This window comes from Bufo gargarizans, chromosome 3 (genome assembly GCF_014858855.1).
Source record: "Bufo gargarizans isolate SCDJY-AF-19 chromosome 3, ASM1485885v1, whole genome shotgun sequence".
In the NCBI taxonomy this organism is placed as follows: domain Eukaryota; kingdom Metazoa; phylum Chordata; class Amphibia; order Anura; family Bufonidae; genus Bufo; species Bufo gargarizans.
Genome location: NC_058082.1, coordinates 562,662,473 through 562,683,396, shown reverse-complemented (window position 1 = coordinate 562,683,396; position 20,924 = coordinate 562,662,473). Strand labels below are relative to the sequence as shown.

General features: G+C 44.1%; 1 protein-coding gene and 1 long non-coding RNA gene across 6 annotated transcripts in view; both read right to left on the bottom strand.

Annotated features, from left to right (window-relative positions):
- Window positions 1-7,487: 7,487 nt before the first annotated feature.
- LOC122930683 (gastrula zinc finger protein XlCGF26.1-like) overlaps window positions 7,488-20,924 on the bottom strand; it is a 234,610-nt gene continuing 221,173 nt past the window's right edge. Inside the window, exons 1-6 of one of the 4 annotated variants that reach the window (XM_044284236.1) lie at window positions 15,795-15,851; window positions 15,578-15,675; window positions 15,378-15,456; window positions 14,811-14,908; window positions 12,805-12,874; window positions 7,488-10,978 (exon numbers count right to left, since the gene is read on the bottom strand). In XM_044284236.1, the coding sequence (XP_044140171.1) occupies window positions 9,816-10,978; window positions 12,805-12,874; window positions 14,811-14,908; window positions 15,378-15,456; window positions 15,578-15,675; window positions 15,795-15,828 (1,542 nt within the window). In that variant the 5' untranslated portion in view covers window positions 15,829-15,851 and the 3' untranslated portion in view covers window positions 7,488-9,815. Of the gene's footprint in view, window positions 10,979-12,804; window positions 12,875-14,810; window positions 14,909-15,377; window positions 15,457-15,577; window positions 15,676-15,794; window positions 15,852-20,924 lie in introns of those variants that run through there. The other 3 variants (XM_044284237.1, XM_044284234.1, XM_044284235.1) reach the window with 3 other exon arrangements.
- Window positions 15,858-19,223, bottom strand: LOC122930699. 2 transcript variants are annotated; one of them, XR_006388159.1, is made up of 4 exons: window positions 18,619-19,223; window positions 18,432-18,569; window positions 16,003-16,170; window positions 15,858-15,918 (listed from the first exon to the last, which is right to left on the bottom strand). It is a non-coding gene; the product is annotated as an uncharacterized LOC122930699 (long non-coding RNA). The 2 variants fall into 2 exon arrangements; XR_006388158.1 differs by having other exon boundaries at window positions 18,432-18,547.

Genomic DNA, 20,924 nt, shown 5'->3' with positions numbered 1-20,924 from the left:
GGAAGCCTGGCAGGGACTCGGTGACAGTCTCTGACTCATTCGATTCTCTAATAAACTCCGACGATTCTCTGAGTCCCTGCACGACTCCCCCTGTGCTGTGAGTCAGTGCTGGACTGCTGGTTGCCTCTGATTGGTTGGAAGGCGGGGAGGGGCGGGGCTAGCTTCCACTGTCGGCTCCTATTACACTGCCTGCTGCTGCCTCTATGCTGATCTGACTGAGCCGTTTTACTCGTGCGCGCTCACAGTGTGAGTGAGAGGCCGGCTGCAGGATCGCAATAGAAACCAGTGCACAAGTGCGGCATGGATGCGGCCGGCGAGATGTGGCCGTATCCATGGGATACCAGCACAAACACAGGGGAGTGAAAGGAGCATTTTTAGGCTGAATGGTATGTTTTTTACATGTATTATAAGAAATGTTCAGTGGGGGGCAATGATTTAATGTAACCCTATTTAATGAAGTGGGACAACCCCTTTAATGCTCACCTAAGTGGGAAATTGGCCAAACACAAAGTGGTACAGAGTTTTTTTTTAATAGCAATTAAGAACCTAAAAAACAGTACTCCATCCTCTTTCTCCTACGTGGGACTTGTCAATTGTTCTTAAACAACTTACTGTGCCTCCCTTCGAACCTCTGAAAAACTAGATTTTTGCACTTTCTGCAAAATCTGTTTCTCTTCCGTGCATTGGGGGACACAGGCTTGACTATGGGTATAGCTAATGCCGCTAGGAGGTGGACACAAGAAAACAAAGTGTAAGCTCCCGCCCCTTCAGCTATACCCTTCCTACAGGGACTAAGCTAAAGCAGTTAGTGCAAAAGCAGTAGGAGAAGCAACACAAAGAAAAAAAAAATTACACTATGTACAAACCCAGAACCACACAGGCCCAAAAAGGCCCCTAAACAAAAGAATGGGGGGAACTGTGTCCTCTAATGAACGGAAGAGAAAACAGATTTTACGGTAAGTACAAAACTCTAGTTTTCTCACCCGTATTATTGGGGGACACAGGCTTGACCATGGGATGTTACAGAGCAGTCCCTGGGGTGGGCATAACAAGCAACCCTCCCGTCAATCAGAGAACCACCGTCTGAAAAACTACGCCCCAAATAAGCGTCAGCAGATGCAAAGGTATGCACCCTATAAAGCTTGGAAAAAGTATGCAAAGACAACCAGGTAGCTGCCTTGCACACCAGAAGGGCCGAAGCCCCGTGATGCACGCCCAAGAGGCCCCCACTGCCCGAGCCAAATGAGAAGTCACCCGGAATGGTGGGGCCCGGCTATTAACACGGTACTCTTCCACAATAGCCAAACAAATCCATCGGGAAATGGAAGTCTTCAACGCTGCCAGCCCTCATCTCAGCTCCTTGGAATCACGAACAGTGAATCCGTGTGCCGGAAAGATGATGTCTGGGACAGATAGATGCGAATGGCTCATACCAAATCCAGAGTATGGAGCGACTTCTCCCGAGGATGAGACGGGCACAGACAAAATGAAGGGAGAATAATCTCCTCATTCAGATGGAATGCCAACACTGGTGATGGACAAACATCGGCCGGGACGGTTCACGAAAGCGAACAATTGTTCGCGCACAGCAAGTTCTCAGCGGGCCCCGTTCACTTTAATGGCAGGCGAACCTGAAAAACCTTCAGCTCATATTTACAGCCACCAAATACTCAGTAGAAGTGCACAAATAGTCCCACAACATGGACAGTGACATACTAGAAGGGGATTAATGAAAAAAATTCCAACAAAAAATATGTATTTTAATCAGGGGACATTTTTATGCGTCTTAAAGGGAAATTCTCTGAAATGTGCCCTGTTGGAGCCTAGAAATTTTTTATTTTAAGCAACGGGAGTATGGGCCTTAAAAATTAGGCATTCACCTGACATAAAATAAATTCTGATTATGTGGCTCGAGGTACATTATGCGGTCAATGGATAAAAATTTTACTATAGGCCACTGGACTACAGGCCCCAAACATTAGGCTTTCACTGGACAGAAAAGATCAAGTGATTATGTGGCTGGAGGTATATTACACAGTCAATGGATATCAGCTTTACTGCAGGCCAGTACAAATACAGATCAAATACATATGTTTAAAAGAAGTAAAAATATATAATTGGATTAAAAACATGGCTAATGAAATCTCCCCTCTTGAAAAAAACCCTAATAATAATAGTTGCAATTCGATAACACGTGGTCGTCACTGGTGTTGAATTCCTCCGAGGCCTCAACAATTATTCACTCACCGTACAGAAAAGAACAAGTAAGTAAATTACATGGTCACTGGATATCAATTTTACAGCAGGCCAGTGGACTACAGGCCCCAAAAATTATGCATTCAGTGGACAGAAAAGAACAAGTAAGTATGTGGCTGGAGGTAAATTACATGGTCATTGGATATCAATTTTAAAGCAGGCCAGTGGACTACAGGCTCCAAAAACTATGTATTCAGCGGACAGAAAAGAACAAGAAAGTATGTTGCTAGAGGTAGATTACACGGTCATTGGATATCAATTTTACTGCAGGCCAATGTACAGTATTACAGGCCCCAAAAATTATGCATTCACCGTACAGAAAAGATCAAGTGATTATGTGGCTGGAGGTATATTAGACCGTAAATGGATATCAATTTTACTGCAGTACAAATACAGGTCAAATACATATGTTTAAAAGAACTAAAAATATAAAATTGGATTAACATGCCTAACAAAAATCCCCCTCTTGAAAAAAAAACCCTAATGATAATAGTTGAAACACATGGTCGTCACAGGTGTTGAATTCCTCCAAAGCCCAAAACATTAGGCATTCAAGGGACAGAAAAGGCCTTTTATGCCTCATTATTTACATAAGACAGGGAACATTATTTGTTATGGGTGGTGGAGGATATTTGTGGGCTGGCATGAGGAAATTCAATTAAACGTGGCTGTCACAGGTGCTGAATTCCTCCGAGATCCATGCCTCATTCATTTTTAGAAATGTGAGGTAGTCCACACTGTCGTGAGCTAGGCAAATGCGCTTATCGGTCACGATCCCCCCTGCTGCACTGAATGTCCTTTCGGACGGGACACTCGACGAGGGGCAAGCCAACAGTTCCATGGCAAATTGTGCCAGCTCTGGCCACAGGTCAAGCCTGCACACCCAGTAGTCCAGGGGTTCCTCGCTTCTCAGAGCGTCCACATCGGCTGTTAACCCTATGTAGTCAGACATCTGTTGGTCTAGGCGTTCCCTGAGGCTGGATCCGGAGGGTGGCTGTCGATGGGTTGGTTGCAAGAATGATCTCATATATCCGAAGTGACCAACACATCTTCAAACCGCCCTCTTCTTGCATGCGCTGTTGAAATGGTACCTGCAACTGTTTCTCTGTGAATGGAAATTCATCTGCCAGCACCCGCAAAAGCAGAATGCAGCATTTCTCGAAGCAAGGCCTGGAAGTGCTGCATTCTGACAGCCCTCTGTGATGCTGGTAACATGTCCGCCATTTTGTTTTTGTATAGGGCGTCTAAGTACGTGGCCACCCAGTACTGGTCCTTGCCCTTTATGCTTTTTACACGGGGGTCCCTCTTCAAACACTTAAGCATGAAGGCCCCTATTTGCACTAAACTGAAAATGGTGAAATGGCCTGGCTCCTGCTCATCGTCCAGGATAATGTCGTCCTTGGTCTCCTCCCCCCAGCCACGGACAACACCAGAGATCCCAGAAAAGTTTAAAGCATGCTCTTCTTGCTCCTCCTCTGCCCCGACACCATCCTCCTCTGACACCTCTTCAGACTCCTGTTGATTTATCTCAGATGGAGTAGCCCCCCTGGGAAATCATCCAGCATTGCGACTTTCTCATCTTCCTGCTTCTGCTCCTCGGCTTGATCACTGACACGATGCAATGCACGCTCCAGAAAAAAGGCGTAAGGTACGTTGTCACTGATGGCGCCCCCTGACTGCGACTGACCAGTTTGGTGATCTCATCAAATGGCCGCAGAAGTCTGCATGCGTCACGCATGAGCAGCCACTGGCACGGTGAAAAAAAAACAAGCTCCCCAGAACCTTTCCTGCCGCAGAGTTCGTACAGGTAGTCATTAACTGCACGTTTCTGCTGGAGCAGCCTATCAAGCATATACAAGGTGGAGTTCCAGCGCTTCTGGCAGTCACAAATCAGACGTCTGATGGGCAGGTGGTGTCGCTGCTGAACATCAGCAAGACGAGAAATGGCCTGTAAGATCTTTTAAAAAGGGTAGAGATTTTCCTGGGCCTGCCGCAAGATGTACTGGACCCCGGAGTATTTGGCAACGAATCGCTGCACGACTAAGTTCAGGACGTGTGCCATGCATGGCACGTGTGTCATTTTGCCCTGTTTCAGCGCACTCAGCCGATTGGCACCATTGTCGCACACCCCTTTACCAACTGTCAAATTGAGCGGGGTTAGCCACTGATGGGCCTGTGACCGCAAAGCTGAACAGAGTGCAGGACCGGTGTGGCTCTTGGCTTCCAGGCACAACAGCTGCAGCACAGCATGGCAACGTCTCACCTGGCAAGTCGAATATGTTCTGGGGAGCTTGGGGGTGCGCAGCGGAAGAGGCAGTTGCAGTGGAAAAGGAGGAGTCAGCCGAAGAGGAGACGGAGGATGGAGTAGGAGGAGAAGAAGAAGAGGCAGGCCTGCATGCAATTCATGGTGGTAACAACAAATTCACACGGGTGCCACGGGTTGCATGCTTGACGGCTGTCAGAAGGTTTACCCAGTGGGCAGTAAAAGTTATGTACCTTCCCTGCCCGTGTTTGCTAGACCATGTGTCTGTGGTCAGCTGTATATTGGCACCGATACTGTATGCTAGAGATACATTCACTTTCCGCTGAACGTGGCCATATAGCTCCGGGATGCCTTTCTGGGAGAAATATTTCCTTCCGGGGACCTTCCATTGCGGTGTGCCAATGGCCACAGATTTTCTAAAGGCCTCTGAGTCCACCAGTTTATATGGCAGTAGTTGGCGGTCTCGCAGTTCGGACAAGCCGGCAGTCAGCCATTGGGCAAGACGGTTATCCAGCGTCATCATCTTTTTACACTCTAACATTTGGGCCACATCAGGAAGACGAGAAATGGCCTGTGAGATCTTTTAAAAAGGGCAGAGATTTTCCTGGGCCTGCCACAAGATGTACTGGACCCCGGGGTATTTGGCAACGAATCGCTGCACGACTAAGTTCAGGACGTGTACCATGCATGGCACGTGTGTCATTTTGCCCTGTTTCAGCGCACTCAGCCGATTGGCACCATTGTCGCACACCCCTTTACCAACTGTCAAATTGAGCGGGGTTAGCCACTGATGGGCCTGTGACCGCAAAGCTGAACAGAGTGCAGGACCGGTGTGGCTCTTGGCTTCCAGGCACAACAGCTGCAGCACAGCATGGCAACGTCTCACCTGGCAAGTCGAATATGTTCTGGGGAGCTTGGGGGGGCGCAGCGGCAGAGGCAGTTGCAGTGGAAAAGGAGGAGTCAGCCGAAGAGGAGACGGAGGATGGAGTAGGAGGAGAAGAAGAAGAGGCAGGCCTGCATGCAATCCATGGCGGTAACACCAAATTCACACGGGTGCCACGGGTTGCATGCTTGACGGCTGTCAGAAGGTTTACCCAGTGGGCAGTAAAAGTTATGTACCTTCCCTGCCCGTGTTTGCTAGACCATGTATCTGTGGTCAGCTGTATATTGGCACCGATACTGTATGCTAGAGATACATTCACTTTCCGCTGAACGTGGCCATATAGCTCCCGGATGCCTTTCTGGGAGAAATATTTCCTTCCGGGGACCTTCCATTGCGGTGTGCCAATGGCCACAAATTTTCTAAAGGCCTCTGAGTCCACTAGTTTATATGGCAGTAGTTGGCGGGCTCGCAGTTCGGACAAGCCGGCAGTCAGCCATTGGGCAAGACGGTTATCCAGCGTCATCATCTTTTTACACTCTAACATTTGGGCCACGTAAGCCTGCCTTTTGCCAGATGAACGCGACAACGGCATGGTGGAAGGTGGAGTGGAGGACAAATGGGAGAAGAAGGAGAAGAGGCAGGACGTGGAGCGCCAGGAGTGTGGCTTTGTGGGTTCTGATGGTGTTGCTTCCACTGGGCTCGGTGATGGGAGGCCAGGTGCTTCTTAAGGCGGTCGTCCCTAGGTGAGTGTTGGGCTTACGGCGACTTATGTGTTGACAGCACAGGCTGCAGATGGCAACACTATTGACAGCAGCTGACACGTTAAAAAAAGTCCACACTGCGGAGCCATGTGCCGGCATCCTGGGAGCGCCAGATGTGACCGTGCAATGTAGATGGCTCGCTCCAGATACATTAGCAGTCTTCTTTTTGCCGCCTGTGCACTGTAAGTTCTGCCTGCTTCTCCTCCCTATCTGCTGCTCCGTCTCTCTTTCTGAACTCCCCTCCTCTTCCTCTCTTGTGGGCACCCACGTGACATCCATCGACACGTCATCATCGTCACCTTCACCACCACTGACATTAGAGATCTCGGAGTAGGCAGCAACAGCGGGGCCACTCTCCTTGGGCTGATCTGGGTACAGTCATCAGACTGCTCGGTGGTGACCGTTGATACCTCCTCTTCCTAATCCGATGCCAAGAATGGCTGTGCTTCGGTAAGGTCTTGGAATGGATGGAGAAATAATTTATCTTCCTCTGCCTGTCATTTTCAAAATGACCCTGTAACAAAAGTCCCTATAGAGGAGCAGTATTTGTGGAAGAAGTTATATCACACCCCTGCCTCAATAATTTTTTTGGGGGGGCAACTGGTATATCACACCAGTTGAAATGATTTGTTCCAGTAGCGTTTGTCACTCTGTGTAGCTGCGAGAACGCAGCAGAACCACAAACAAATGCTGCACTGCCCAAATACACTATATAGAAAGTATATTATACGTATATAACACCCCTGCCTCAATCTGTTTTATTGGGGGGCAACTGGTATTTCACACCAGTTGAAATTATTTGTTCCCATAGCGTTTGTCACTCTGTGTAGCTGAGGTAACGCAGCAGAACCGCAAACAAATGCTGCACTACCCAAATGCACTATATAGAAAGTATTATTGGCATATTACACCCCTGCTTCAATCATTTTTTTGGCGGGGCAACTGGTATATCCCACCAGTTGAAATTATTTGTTCCAAGAGCGTTTGCCCCTCTGTATAGCTGCAGTATCGCAGCAGAAACGCGCACAACTGCTGCACAATACAAATGCACTATAATATACTTTCTATGTAGGAAAGTATATTATAAGTATATTACACCCCTCAGTAAGTCACACCTATCGATAGCACACCTATACCAGCCCTTAAAGGGACTTTTGTGGTCCTATTAGCTAGTGTTTGGTGTCCCTAACAGCCTGTCCCTGCTCCACACCGCAACCTCTCCCTACCCTGGCAAAAGACTGAATGTAAAATGGCGGCCAGATCAGGTTTATTTATAAGGTAGGAGGTATGTCCGTGTGCTGAAACGTCTCAATTGGCTGTCCTGTACCACCTGATGGATGTGTCAGGGGTCAAAGTTCTTCACAATGTAAAAGAATATGGCGCCAGCGGACACCGCCATATGTTCGCCTGTTCGGTGAACAAGCAAAGTGCGCCGCGAAACGGCTGCCGGGTGAACCGCAAGGCCATCTCTATTTACTATAATGGGAACTGGCGGAGATTCGGCCACTACCCAGCAAATATGCCTAGAAGTGGCCGGACGGGTAGCAGCCAGATCTCCGTCAATCCCCATTATAGTGAAAGGGGCCGGATGGTATCTTGGCAGTGCGCGGTTTCACCTGGTATTCACTGATCCGGCAAGTTGTTCCTTGCCACTTGCCAAGTGCCCAGGTCTGGCAGTTGGTGGAAGATCGAAGTTGTGAATAGCAGGTGTCCATGAGAGCATTTCCAAATAAATCCATAATTTATAGTTAAAATTGTATTTTTTTTTATTGTTTTACAGGATTTACACTAACAAACATGTTTACATTGTTAGGTCTCTGCAAAGCAGAGGCCTCTTTTTTAGACAAAACAATTCTTGTAGCTCAATTATGCATTTTAACTCCTGGTGTTACTGTTTAAAGTGTGCATGGCATGCAATATTGGAAAGGGACCTTCACGTGGACGGTCTCCAGGAAAATGGGTTAAATGCCCTTTGGCTTGGCAACAAACCAGAGCCCTGATCATCTGTATTTGGCTCTCCTTGCATGAAAACATCTGCCTGTTTTTCGATATAATTCTCTTTTACTATTAATGTAGTTTCTTTATTTATAAAGACTGACAATTTCCTTATCCGTTTCCATCTCTATGGAGCAGCAAAATGCGGACATGTTCTGCAGCCTCAGACTGCAGGATGAGAAAGACTAAGTGGCCTCTCCTCCTCCACTGTGGGTGTTTGGGAGAAATTACTAATCTCTCTCTCACATGTGACTCCTCATTTTTTTAAATTGTCAGTGCGGACTGTAAAATATATACGGTCGTGTGCATGAGGCCTTAGTGTGGGGTTTGGACATCCCTCATACAATCGCACAGGCAGTAAAGTATCCCATGGCTGAGTTTAGGAAAGCAATCTTGGTGTTCCTGAGATGTTGAGTACTACTAATGCATCTTCTTCTGCTCTTCACTGATTGTCACCCTTGGGTAAGCCACATAATTGCGGAGTCAGGCTGCACAGGGGAGTTCAGTGGACGATTAATTATTACCAATTTCTTTGTCATGCTGTACACAATAGTAAGGTACTGCTGACTAGTTTGTCTTGTCTGCCTGTCTCCTCACTCTTCTCATTCTGGTCTTTGCTATGAGACAGCGATCCAGGTGAATTTCTCCTTTACCTTGATGGTTGTTGATGTCAGCAGGATTTAGTTAGTGCAACTTACTGGGCTTTTGCTGCACTTTGTACTGTCAGCCTAGGGTGAGTTGGGTATTATGATGGCCACAAACCCTCCGCATCAAAGTCCTCTTCCTCCAGAAAGTTACTTGTGCTGGGTGCTTGGACTTGTGAATGCATCATTCTTTGGCAAGCACATTAAGAATGGAACCCTAGTCTCCAACATGACAGGCCGTAATAGTATAGTGGTAAGTGTCTCTTCCTGTCAAGGGGAGATCAGGGCTTCCTTTCCTGATGGAGAGACAATTTTTCACCTGCCACTTGGGCATCCCTTTCCAATATTGCATGCCATCTACACTTTAAAGAAAAACACCAGAATTTAAAATGCATAACTGAGCTACAAGAATTGTTTTGTCTAACATAGAGGGATCCGTCTCCAATAATTCTGCTACCTTATCTGCATTAGATTTGATACAAAGGCCTAATGTCAGAGTGACCGCTTCAGGGCCTTGCTACAGACTCCATACAAGCACATCTTGTTACAAGTATCTAACGTTCAATCGGGCTTCCGCCCATCAGTGCCGGTCATGTCACCGGGCTCACTGCTAGGCGGAAGCCTCTGCCTAACTTACCCTTTGGAGAGCGCGGTAGGTCACCTGATCTTCATAAAAAGCTTTTGCCCTGCGCGATTCAGTGCAAGGCAAAGAAGAGCATCAGAGTATGAAATGCTCCGATGATCATATCAGGGGGGCTGCCTGGGTGAAAACGGAGATATGTCCAGGTTTAGCTCTGAATCTGGACAATCCCTTCAAGTGATAAAAGGGAAAACATCCTGACAAAGGTCCTATATCGGAGCTCCGCATCTGTCACATTTCCTAAACTCTGAACATCAAAATGGTTTCTCGCTTGAATTAACTCTTTGGTGATAAACCAGATCTGATTTGTAACTAAAACATTTTACATATATATATAAAAATGTCTTCTCCCCTGTGTGAATTCTTAGATGTTCTACAAGACTTGATCTGTGACAAAAACATTTCCCTCATTCTGAACATGAATATGGGTTCTCTCTGTGTGAGATTTTAGATGTTCCAAAAGACTTGTTTTATGGTCATAGACCTTCCCACACACCGAACATGAAACTGGCTTCTCCCCTGTGTGAGTTCTCATATGTTTCACAAGACTTGATCTGATTCTAAAACATCTCCCACAATCTGAACATGGATATGGCTTCTCTCCTGTGTGAATTCTCTGATGTTTTACAAGACTTGAATTCTGGCTAAAACATTGCCCACATTCTTTGCATGAAAATGGTTTCTCTCCTGTGTGAATTCTCAGATGTTTCACGAGACTTGATTTATAGCTGACACATTTCCCACATTCAGGACAAGAATATGGCTTCTCCCCTGTGTGAATTCTTAGATGGTCTTTAAGACTTGCTTTGTCACTAAAACATTTCCCACATTCTGAACATGAATTCGGTTTCTGCCCTGTGTGTGTTCTCAGATGTCTCACAACAGCTGCTTTCAAAGTAAAACATTTTCCACATTCAGGACATGGAAATGGTTTCTCTCCTGTGTGAATTCTCTGATGTATAACAAGAGCCGATTTCTGGCTAAAACATTTCCCACATTTTGAGCATGAATTTGGCTTCTCTCCTGTGTGAATTGTCCGATGTTTAACAATACAGGATTTAGTAGTAAAACATTTGCCACATTCAGGACATGAAAATGGCTTCTCTCCTGTGTGAGTTCTCAGATGTCTAATAAGATAGAATTTCCTATAAAAGCATTTCTCACATTCTGGACAAGAATATGGTTTCTCCTTCGTGTGAATTTTTAGATGTTCCATAAGACTTGCCTTCTGGTTAAAACATTTACCACATTCTGAACATAAAAATGGCTTCTCTCCTGTGTGAATTCTATGATGTGTCACAAGAGTTGATTTCTTACCAAAAGATCTCCCACATTCTGAACATGTATATTGTCTTTTGCCTTTGTGAATTCCCTGGTGCGCGGAAAGACTATGTTTCTTTTTAAATTGCTTCCCACTTTCAGAAGTTGCAAAAATTATACCCAGTCTGTGTTCAGTTCTAGTTTTGCCAATCTGAGACTGATTATCATCTAATTCACATGAGGTATGTTCATGAGTGCTTCTCATTTGGTCTTCACCTAGAGATAGAAACAAAAAAAGGTTTTAATAATTTATTATGCCTATGTGCTATATAGTGTTGAGCGTGAATATTTATATTAAGAATTTTTATCTCGAATATCGGCACTTTGAGAATTCGCAAATATTTAGAATATAGTGCTATATGTTCGTAATGACGAATATTCGTTTGTGGTTTTTGTTTTTTAACACAGTGCACATCAGGTGATTCTCCCTCCCTTCTTCTAGCTTGTGGGCCAATGAGAAGGCTTTGTCACAACTTAGCAACATTCCTAGCAACCAATAGAAAAGTTGCCTACCCCTTACTATATAAGAACCACCCCAGCAGCTATTTTCTAAAGTTTATTGCAGTTATGAAAGAGACAGCAGTGTCATTGCTGTGCTCTGTGCTTTGTTGTATTGCATTAGACAGTTATCTTATATATATAATTCAGATAGTTAGGGGGAGATAGTCAGTGTAGGTTAGATTGATCTATAGTGTAGCTGATAGGTTCTGCTGTTCATACATACATGCTACAGACATAGTGCTGTGATGTCACAAGTTGCACGTATTGCAAAAAAAATGCGCATCATTAATTGACGAAAATTCGCAAGTGCGAATATATTGGAGCACTCTGCATATAAAGCTATTCTAATGTTCTGCCGTGCCAACCATTTTCTCTAGTCTCAGAAAACTTATACCAGCTTGAAAAATGTAGCATAAGTGACCCACGCTTGTATTTTGCGTGCATTAAGCGAATATTACATTGCTGATTTTCGCAATCAATAATATAATCACAAATTCTCATATATATGACGAATATTCTACAAAATATTCGCAAAATATCGCGAATTCGAATATTGCCCCTGCCGCTCCATACAATGAGACATATAAAAATTCTGTCAATAAAGCCTTTTTTACACAGGCTGAAAATCGGGACAAAATGTTCGTATGTATGACTGTTCAGCCAACCATTGTCTTAAGTACCTCACCAATCATGGGACAAATGATCAGAAACACATTTCTTGCCATCTTTTATTTGCTATTTGGCCACATATGGCACAGTGTAAACAGAAGATGTGCTGCCGACGTAATGTAAAGTGTATGGGGATGAACGATCGTAGTAATGATCATTTATCCCCTATAGAGTATCCGTCAGCTGGTGTGATGGCCACCATGTTCGATGACAGCACATGATTCTCCTTATGTCCCACCATCAGACCCCTACAGACAAAAAGTGTCAAATAAGACATGGTGTCAATAACATGCAGTCAACAATATCCATAAAAAACTACCAAAATTTGGTATACCAGTTTCTAATAAAAAATGAACACATATATTGATCGAAATAATTGTATCAGCAGATTCTAATGAACACATTAAACTGCTACGAGCAAGAGACAATTAGGAGTCCTAAAGTCACTAGACACAAGAGTCTTTCAAATCTAAGAGGGCGAAGCAGTTGCAGAGAGAGCAAAGGTTTTAGGTGCAAGGTTCTTCTCACTTTGGGGGTCCCATCTAGAGACCCACACCTATCTGACATTGGTGGCTTATCCTAGTGATATACCAACATGTGTGAGATGGCGCTACCCCTTTAAACTTCAATCATTCATAGTTCTACTAGGGGTCGCCACCATACAATTGTTTGATTGCTTTTTTAGATATTAGTCTAAGGTTTAACGGGTTGGAGTCATCTTTAGTCCCATCTGTTACAGAAAAAGCCAGTCATAGTAACAACCATAAGGAAGATCACTTACTCCATGTGATCCATTTCACTGGATGAGAATGTAAAATCTGTCGGTAATTATAGGGGCAGAATAAAACACAATATTTATGAAAGGCTCTCACCATTCAATGACTCTGATTGTGCGTTTTCTGGTCCACTTGTCATTCCACCATAAATTTCTTGTGAAGATTCCTTTACGATGAAAAAAAATAAAATAAACAATGCTAGATTGTCTTCTATCCTGGAGAATGTTAAAACCCCCTAAAAATCATGAACCTATGGACATTAAAGGAGAAGGACCTCCTCAAGTGGTGATCAGATAGAAATAGCAAGCAACTGAACCTTCTTTCCTCCAGCCAGAGAGTGGTCCCTCTGTTCTTTGGTGTGGTCTGTGGTGACCTCACTGCGAAATCTGCTCATAGTATTTCTTACATTTCGGCTTTTTTACACACGGCCGTTGCAAACAGGGGGTCTGCAATACACAGGCACCGGCTGTGTGCACCGCGCATCACAGATGCAGACCGATTCACTTGAATGAGTCCGCAATCCGGAAGGTTGGTGCGGAACTGAGGCACGGAACCCAACGGAAGCACTACGGACTGTTTCCGTGGGGTTCTCTACGTGCCTCCGCACCGCATAAAAGTAGTGCATGCACTACTTTTTTGCAGTGTGGACTGTCTGATACGGATCGCGGACCCCATTCAAGTGACTAAATAAATGTCATTACTTCTCCAAGTCTGTATCACTTTTATTTCGCCTCTTTGTACTTTTTTCAACCCTGCTGCCGAAATCGTCCTTCATATTCTAGATGAGGCTGCACTAATATTTTGTACGGTAGTAAGAGATTATGGCCCTGATCTATCATGCCTTCACTCCAGAATTATGCCCTCAGAATGGGGCTATTCCAACATTTTGGACTCATTTGTGCACAAATTTAGCAACTTTTAGCATTTTTACACCACTCCCTCCAGATTAGAAAAATGGGTGGGAATGTGGGTGTGGTTACCTATGCAAATTCATTTTACTCTAGAGTTAACACAGACTTTTTTTTTTAGGTCAGCGGAGTAGGAAAACTAGAAGTTTAAGGATAACACAAATTTATCAAACATGCAACATTTGATAAATGTGGGTTAAAGTACGGCAACGCAGGCTCAAGCAAAACGGGCTTCAAATTTACTTTAAACTCTCATGATAAATTCCCCTATATCTGTAACTCAGAGTCAATGACTCTTACAATGCATGACAGTCATATGTTAGCCTTAGAAGCAGCTGATTGGCATTGTGCTATTACTTAGTCAATAATTTACACCAGCGGTGGCCAACCCGCAGCTCCTTGCACCTTCATTTGCGGCTCACGGGGGAGCGGTGAGGCCAGCTCTTACTCTCCTCTCTGCAGCTAGCAAATTCATCATCTGCAGCAGCAGCGCTTCACTTACGCGCAGCCTGCTGCAGACAGTAGCAGCCGACCCGGGTCCAGCCCCCATCAGCGCTGCGGTGGAAGACTGGAACGAGGCGGAAGAATGGAGAGGACTCAGAGCACCGAGAGCGGGCACGTGACCCAGTCACTCACTGCAGCTCCGCCTCCTCCTCCGGCAGAGAAGGTGAAGTGGCAGTGCTTATCCCCGCCACCGATGTGCCTGCCCCACGCCCCCATCTGTGTGTGACCCAATGCCCGCTCCCCGTATTCTCAGTGTCAGCCCAGCAGACAGATTCATCAGACCGCGGGCTAGGTCTGTGGGGGCGGCAAAAAGTGGCGCAGCAAGCAAGGAGGACCTGCTTCCAGCTCCAGCAGCAGCCAAAGTGAGCAGCAGCCAAAGCTCCAACCATAGTAAATTTTAATGAATGTTAATGATGGGCAGCAGGGCAGGGCTGTGGGCACTCCATCAGAGCAGCAGGGCTGTGGGCACTCCATCAGAGCAGCAGTGGCAGAGAGACTCACTGAGGCCAGCAGCAGCCATTTTAGTCCGATTGCAGCCACTGTGCAGCTTTGGCTCTAATCTGACTGAAATGGCTGTTGCTGACCTCAGTCGCTCTGCCTGCTCTGCCTTTTTTTCCACTGCTGAATACATTTATGGGGTAGTAGAAAATGTAATTACAACAATCTATAAAGAATTTCCTGAAATCTCACCTGATGATCCAGTGGAACATTTTGTTTTTCCTCAGGACAATCCTGGGAATATAGAGGACTGGGACATCTCTCCGGATGATTTCTCCTACTGGACTCATCTATAGGAAATAAACCCAGTGACTGAATACATTGGGGGCATTTACTATTAGATTCACAGCTATTTTTTGGTGTATATTTGTCATCAGTTTTTGTGGCAAATTTTGCAACATTTGTCTTTTCAAGACACTTTTCCCAGTGTTCTATCTTTATGATGGCAACAGTTTTAGACTACATTTAATATTTTTTAACTATCTCAAATGTCTCAAACAAAGTTGCCATGCACACCTGCCCCCCGATCTACTATTACACATACAGGTGTAAACCACATTGCAATTAAGGCAAATATACTATGTAATATCATTTAATACCTTTGGTGCAGACACACAAATCAAAGACTTAAAAATAACACAAAAACAACCATAATTGATAAATGTCCTCCATTGTCTATATGTGATGATCAGATGATGGGTGCATCTAGGTGATCCTCAAACCTGGTCTCCTCTATAATGAAGGAAGGTCTCCTCTTACCTGGTGATGTGAAGGGCTGGTAATCCTTTATCATGACGTTCTTGTACAGATCCTTGTGTCCTTCTAAATACTCCCACTCCTCCATGGAGAAATAGACAGAAATAATTTATAGCCATTACTGATGGCCATCAACAGCTAGATCATATACAGCATATACTCCACTGTTGGAGGAGTGTGGTAGAAAGAGTGGGAAATCTCACCTGATGATCCAGTGGGAAAGTTGGCTTTTCCTCAGGACAATCCTGGGAATATAGAGGACTGGAACATCTCTCTGGTGGATTTCTACCACTGGACTCATCTATAGGAAATAAACCCAGTGACTGAATACATTGTCTATATGTGATGATCAACTGATGGGTGAAACTAGGTGATCCTCAAACCTGGTGTCCTTTATAATGAAGGAAGGTCTCCTCTTACCTATTGATGTGAGGGGCTGGTGATCCTCCATCATGATGTTCTTGTACAGATCCTTGTGTCCTTCTAAATACTCCCACTCCTCCATGGAGAAATAGACAGTGACATCCTGACACCTTATAGGAACCTGACACACACAATCATACAGTCATCCTCCAGACATCTCCTTGGCTTTATTGTATAATGTCCCAGCATTCCCAGCAGCGCTCACCTCTCCGGTCAGCAGCTCAGTGATCCTGTTGGTAAGTTCTAGGATCTTCTGCTCATGTATCAGTGAATGAGGTGGAGGCTCAGTGATGACTCCCGGGGTCCTGCTCCATTCTCCTAACATATGGGGTGTCACAAACTCACCAGACGACTTCTTCACTACTGTGTAATCCTGTGCATGGGATGACACCGATCACTGTATTTTAAGAGTCCTTCACCTGGGATGAGCGAACTTGCAATTTGCAAGTTCGGCGTTCGGGTTATCTAAGAATTCCATAACGGATTCCGTTACCACGGACCATAACAAAATTCTATGACGGCATGCACCACGGAAACCTATAAGAGGCATTCAGTAATGCATTCCGTCATAATAAAAGTCTACCATGTTTTTTTTCTTCAGATTATTTTTTTTAACTTCCACATTGAACCCAATAAAAGTCTAAATCCTTATAACATTGAGAATTATCAGGATCATTAACAGATATATGCCAATTTTTTACGTATATCCGGCGCAGATTGCAGCGCAACTTTTCCCTGCTCACGCTAGGCCTAAAAAAGGGTGTGTGATGTAGGCGGGGAAGAGGGCGAGCCAGCAGGCCCATCTCACTTATCATTTTGTATTCCTGTTTTACATAGGCGGTAGATACACCAAAGTTATGTAGTTATGTAGAGGCTGATGCCACCGCCAGTGCAAAGGGGTATTAAGATCGATGTCTCAAACGTTGGTCTTAATAAATTACCCCCTATGTTTTTAGGCTTACAAAGCAAATTAAGGCTACTTTCACACTAGCGTTAGTATATTCCGGTATTGAGATCCGTCATAGGTTCTCAATACCGGAAAAAAACCGCTTCCGTTTTGTTCCCATTCATTGTCAATGGGGACAAAACTTAACTGAACAGAACGGATAGCTCCGAAACGTATTCCGTTCCGTCCTCATCCCGGAGAGCAAACCGCAGAATGACCCACAATGCAAGTCAATGGGGACGGATACGTTTTCTCTGACACAATAGAAAATAGATCCGGCCCCCATTTACTTTAACTGGAGTTCATGACGGATCCGTCCTTGCTATGTTAAAGATAATACAACCGGATCCGTTCATAACAAATGCAGATGGTTGCATCATCAGTAACGGAAGCGTTTTTTGCTGAACCCTGCCGGATCCAGTAAAACCGCTAGTGTGAAAGTAGCCTAATATTGCTGGTTTCTTTATAATCATAAATTGTGGCTGTGAATAAACCAGTATTACGTGTTAGGTTTCTGAGCACCAAAAAAAAACAAACCATAATTCTCATTATAGTAAGGACTTTTATTATTATTATTATATGATATTATTTATTATATTATTTATATATTTTATTATAGGTTTAATGAGAGAGAAAAAGAATAACAGAAAAAAAATGATTATATCAATCTCTCCTGGGACTTGAATTAAGGATTGTCTAATTGCATAGCAGACCATTTACCACAGAGCTATAGGATTACTGCATAAAGAAATATGTTTTTTCCATGCTTACAAGCTAACACATATTACTAGTGTCTGTATAATCATACATTGTGCCTGTGAATAAAGCAGTGCTATTTAGATTAGCTTTCTGAGCAGATCTCAGTGTGGTAACACTATAGTACATAGAGTATATGATATGTAGATGCCAGGAGAGTCGGAGACAGCTTTGCCCTCAACATGCTGATGTCTAGCCCTGTCAATCAAGGGGATGGGGCGTATGCAGAGCACAGGGTTCAGCCCCGCCTCCTGGTGCTTGAACTTGCTCATTTGCATATGAATAAACACAGATATCTCTGCAGCTGTTTAGCTTGCAGACAAAATAAAGATATAGTTGTAATCAGCATGATGAGACCTATCAGCCAGTATGTCTGGTTTAATGGGGTTGATCCTGGTGACAGAGCCGCCATAAATATTGGGATATTTTTAGATGTGACAATAACAATGTTTAGCTTTGTTAGAAATAAGACAAATCGGGGTTTTAGAATTTTTTTAAAATATTTTCTAAAACTGTAAAAAAAAAAAAAAAAAGTCCTTAAATTTTTTAGCCCCTTTAAGCGGACTTAAACCTTGTACAGGAGTATTACAGTGTATAGGTATTCTGACAGGCAGAGACAGGATATAATAACGGCCCTTCAAAAGGCTTTGGTTACTGGGCCAAGTACTCGGTACTCAGCATTTCACGATTGCGTTCTTGGGTTACCAACATCCAGCTAAGGGGTTAAGCTGCCAGGATCAGAGTTATCTCTGATCCCAGCAATGAGAGCTGGGATCTGGGAGTGTGCACCAGCCACTCCTTAGCCTGTGTCATTCCCATCATGTGTTATTATGGCACAGACCATTATCCACAAGCGTTCTGTGATGTAACAGTATGTTATTGAGCATTAAAGAGTTAATAGAGATAAGAGGGATGTCATGTGAGACTCTCACCTCTCCAGTTATCAGGTAGATGATCTCTAGGGTGAGGTCTAATATCCTCGCAGCCATGTGGTCTCTGTCCTCATCCATCGTCTTCCAAAGAAATCTTTATTTGTACAGTCCTGAACCTGAGGAACAAAACAATGAGAACTGAGGGCAAAATCACACTTAGAAGAACATCTAATATTCTGTTACTCACCTCTGGCAGATCCAGCCACATGCACCCCCTCACGTCCCTCCTCCAGCCTGCTCTCTCTCCCCTCCTGCGCACTGTGTTACTACGGCAACCCGGCACACTCTGATGACCTACTGGTTTAGCAGATCTACTTCACCAGATGAGACTGTATTAGTAGTAGTACCACTGAACAGGAATGATAAAGGACTACTGATGGCCTACATATTGAGATATGTAAAGTAATAATCCGGTGCTCAGAAATAGACTGAAGCTAAGACACCAAAAAATGCTGGTAAAAAAACATTATAAGAGCTGACTTACTACTTTAGAGGGCAGTAGACAACACATGGACCTACCACCTTCCTGGGTCACTAATCAAAAGTCCTTATTATCCATGTTGGAGATGATTCTTCCACCGATAGGTCCTTAGTACTCCACCACCAGTCCTCCTAACGTCTATTTACTAACTATATAGGTTTATAATAAAAGTCCTTGTAATATGTTCTGGGGGATAAGAGCTCCTGACTTCATCAGACATAAAAGAGAACATACAAACAGCATAAACATTTTACTTTTTGGCTGAAAAGAAGTGACGGAGACAGGAAGAAACCTCACACTGACCCTGAACATCAGAAGTACTATCTTTCCCACAGACAGGAAGTGCCATGTGTTCCAAATACAGGAAGTGTCATGTGTTCCAAATACAGGAAGTGTTATGTGTTCCAAATACAGGAAGTGCCATGTGTTTCAAATACAGGAAGTGCTATGTGTTCTACAGACAGGAAGTGTCATGTGTTCCAAATATAGGAAGTGCCATGCGTTCCAAATACAGGAAGTGCTATGTGTTCCAAATACAGGAAGTGTTATGTGTTCCACAGACAGGAAGTGTCATGTGTTCCAAATACAGGAAATGCTATGTGTTCCACAGACAGGAAGTGCCATGTGATCCACAGACAGGAAGTGCCATGTGATCCACAAACAGGAAGTTTCATGTGCCCATGTGTTTCAAATACAGGAAGTTTGTGTTTCACCGACAAGATATCTCATGTGCCTCAACAAAAGTAAATAATAATTTCTTAATTCAAATAATGAAAATGGATGACACATCTCTCAAGGGAGGATTCAATATTTCCCCAAATAATTTAAACAACACTAATAATAATAATCTTCATTTATATTGTGCCACCATATTTACAATTCCAATCAACTATACCAGGGATCCCCAACCTGTGGCCACCCAGCTGTTGCAAAACTACAACTCATAGCATGCCTGGACAGCCTACAGCTATTAGGGCATGCTGGGAGTTGTAGTTTTGCAACAGCTGGAGGGCAACAGATTGAGCATCTCTGAACTATACAATTCAACCAACACTGAACTTAACCACCAAATATGCAATACACCTTCAATAGCTGTCGGTTAAACACTTGTTTTGCCCACAGTTTTTATTCCTCCTGACTCCCCAGTAGTCATTTTCAATGTCAAGAGAGGAGAAAGCTGCTGCCAGACACCTTTGCTGGTGGTATCTACTGGCTGAGCAAAAGGAATTTGGAGTTAAAATTCAACATACCTGACGGTGTGTGCAGCATTTGTAACTTCGACTTGTCTGCACTTTCATTGAACTCGGCTTGCAAACAGAAGACGGCAACAGTCACAGAGCAAAGATTCTCTATAGACGATCCTGCCACCTTCCCAATGAACTTGTGCAGTACCCAGAATAGGTTCACTAAAAGAGGTAACTGATGTTATATTATATTAATAGAGTAAATGTTGTGATTTGCTGTATTTGTGTACCTAATGTCACTTTATAGACAATTAAGAGTTAAACCTGTGTTTACAAATTGGGTTGCTGGGGAGATAGACCATGGGTCCAACCCATGACTAGTCAGTGGAGTTCTGGCTGTGCTACAGTGAACAGCTACATGTGCAATCACCTGAGAAAACCACCGTCTCTGAGACTTCTACAGCTAAAGAATTTCTTCTACACCAAAGTTCTCCTCAGAGAAGGAAGTTAGAAGGTCCTGAATCTAAAAGGTTGTGCATTGGAGTCAGTCAGCAAGGTATTTTGCATGTTCCTTGCAGAGGGACTTTACTGCTGTGAGAGCGCACTCTTCCACACTTTGAGATGGTTTAGCCAGCCATATCTTAAACCTGCACTCTTCAGAAGAATTTAACAAGAATCTCATTGCCTTCCTAAGGTTCTATTGTCTAAATACCGGATTCAATGTACTCTGCCTGCCCTTGGCCCGTCCACCAACTACACTCTAGAACAGGGATAGGCAACCTCTGCACTCCAGCTGTCGTGAAACTACAACTCCCAGCATGCAGACTT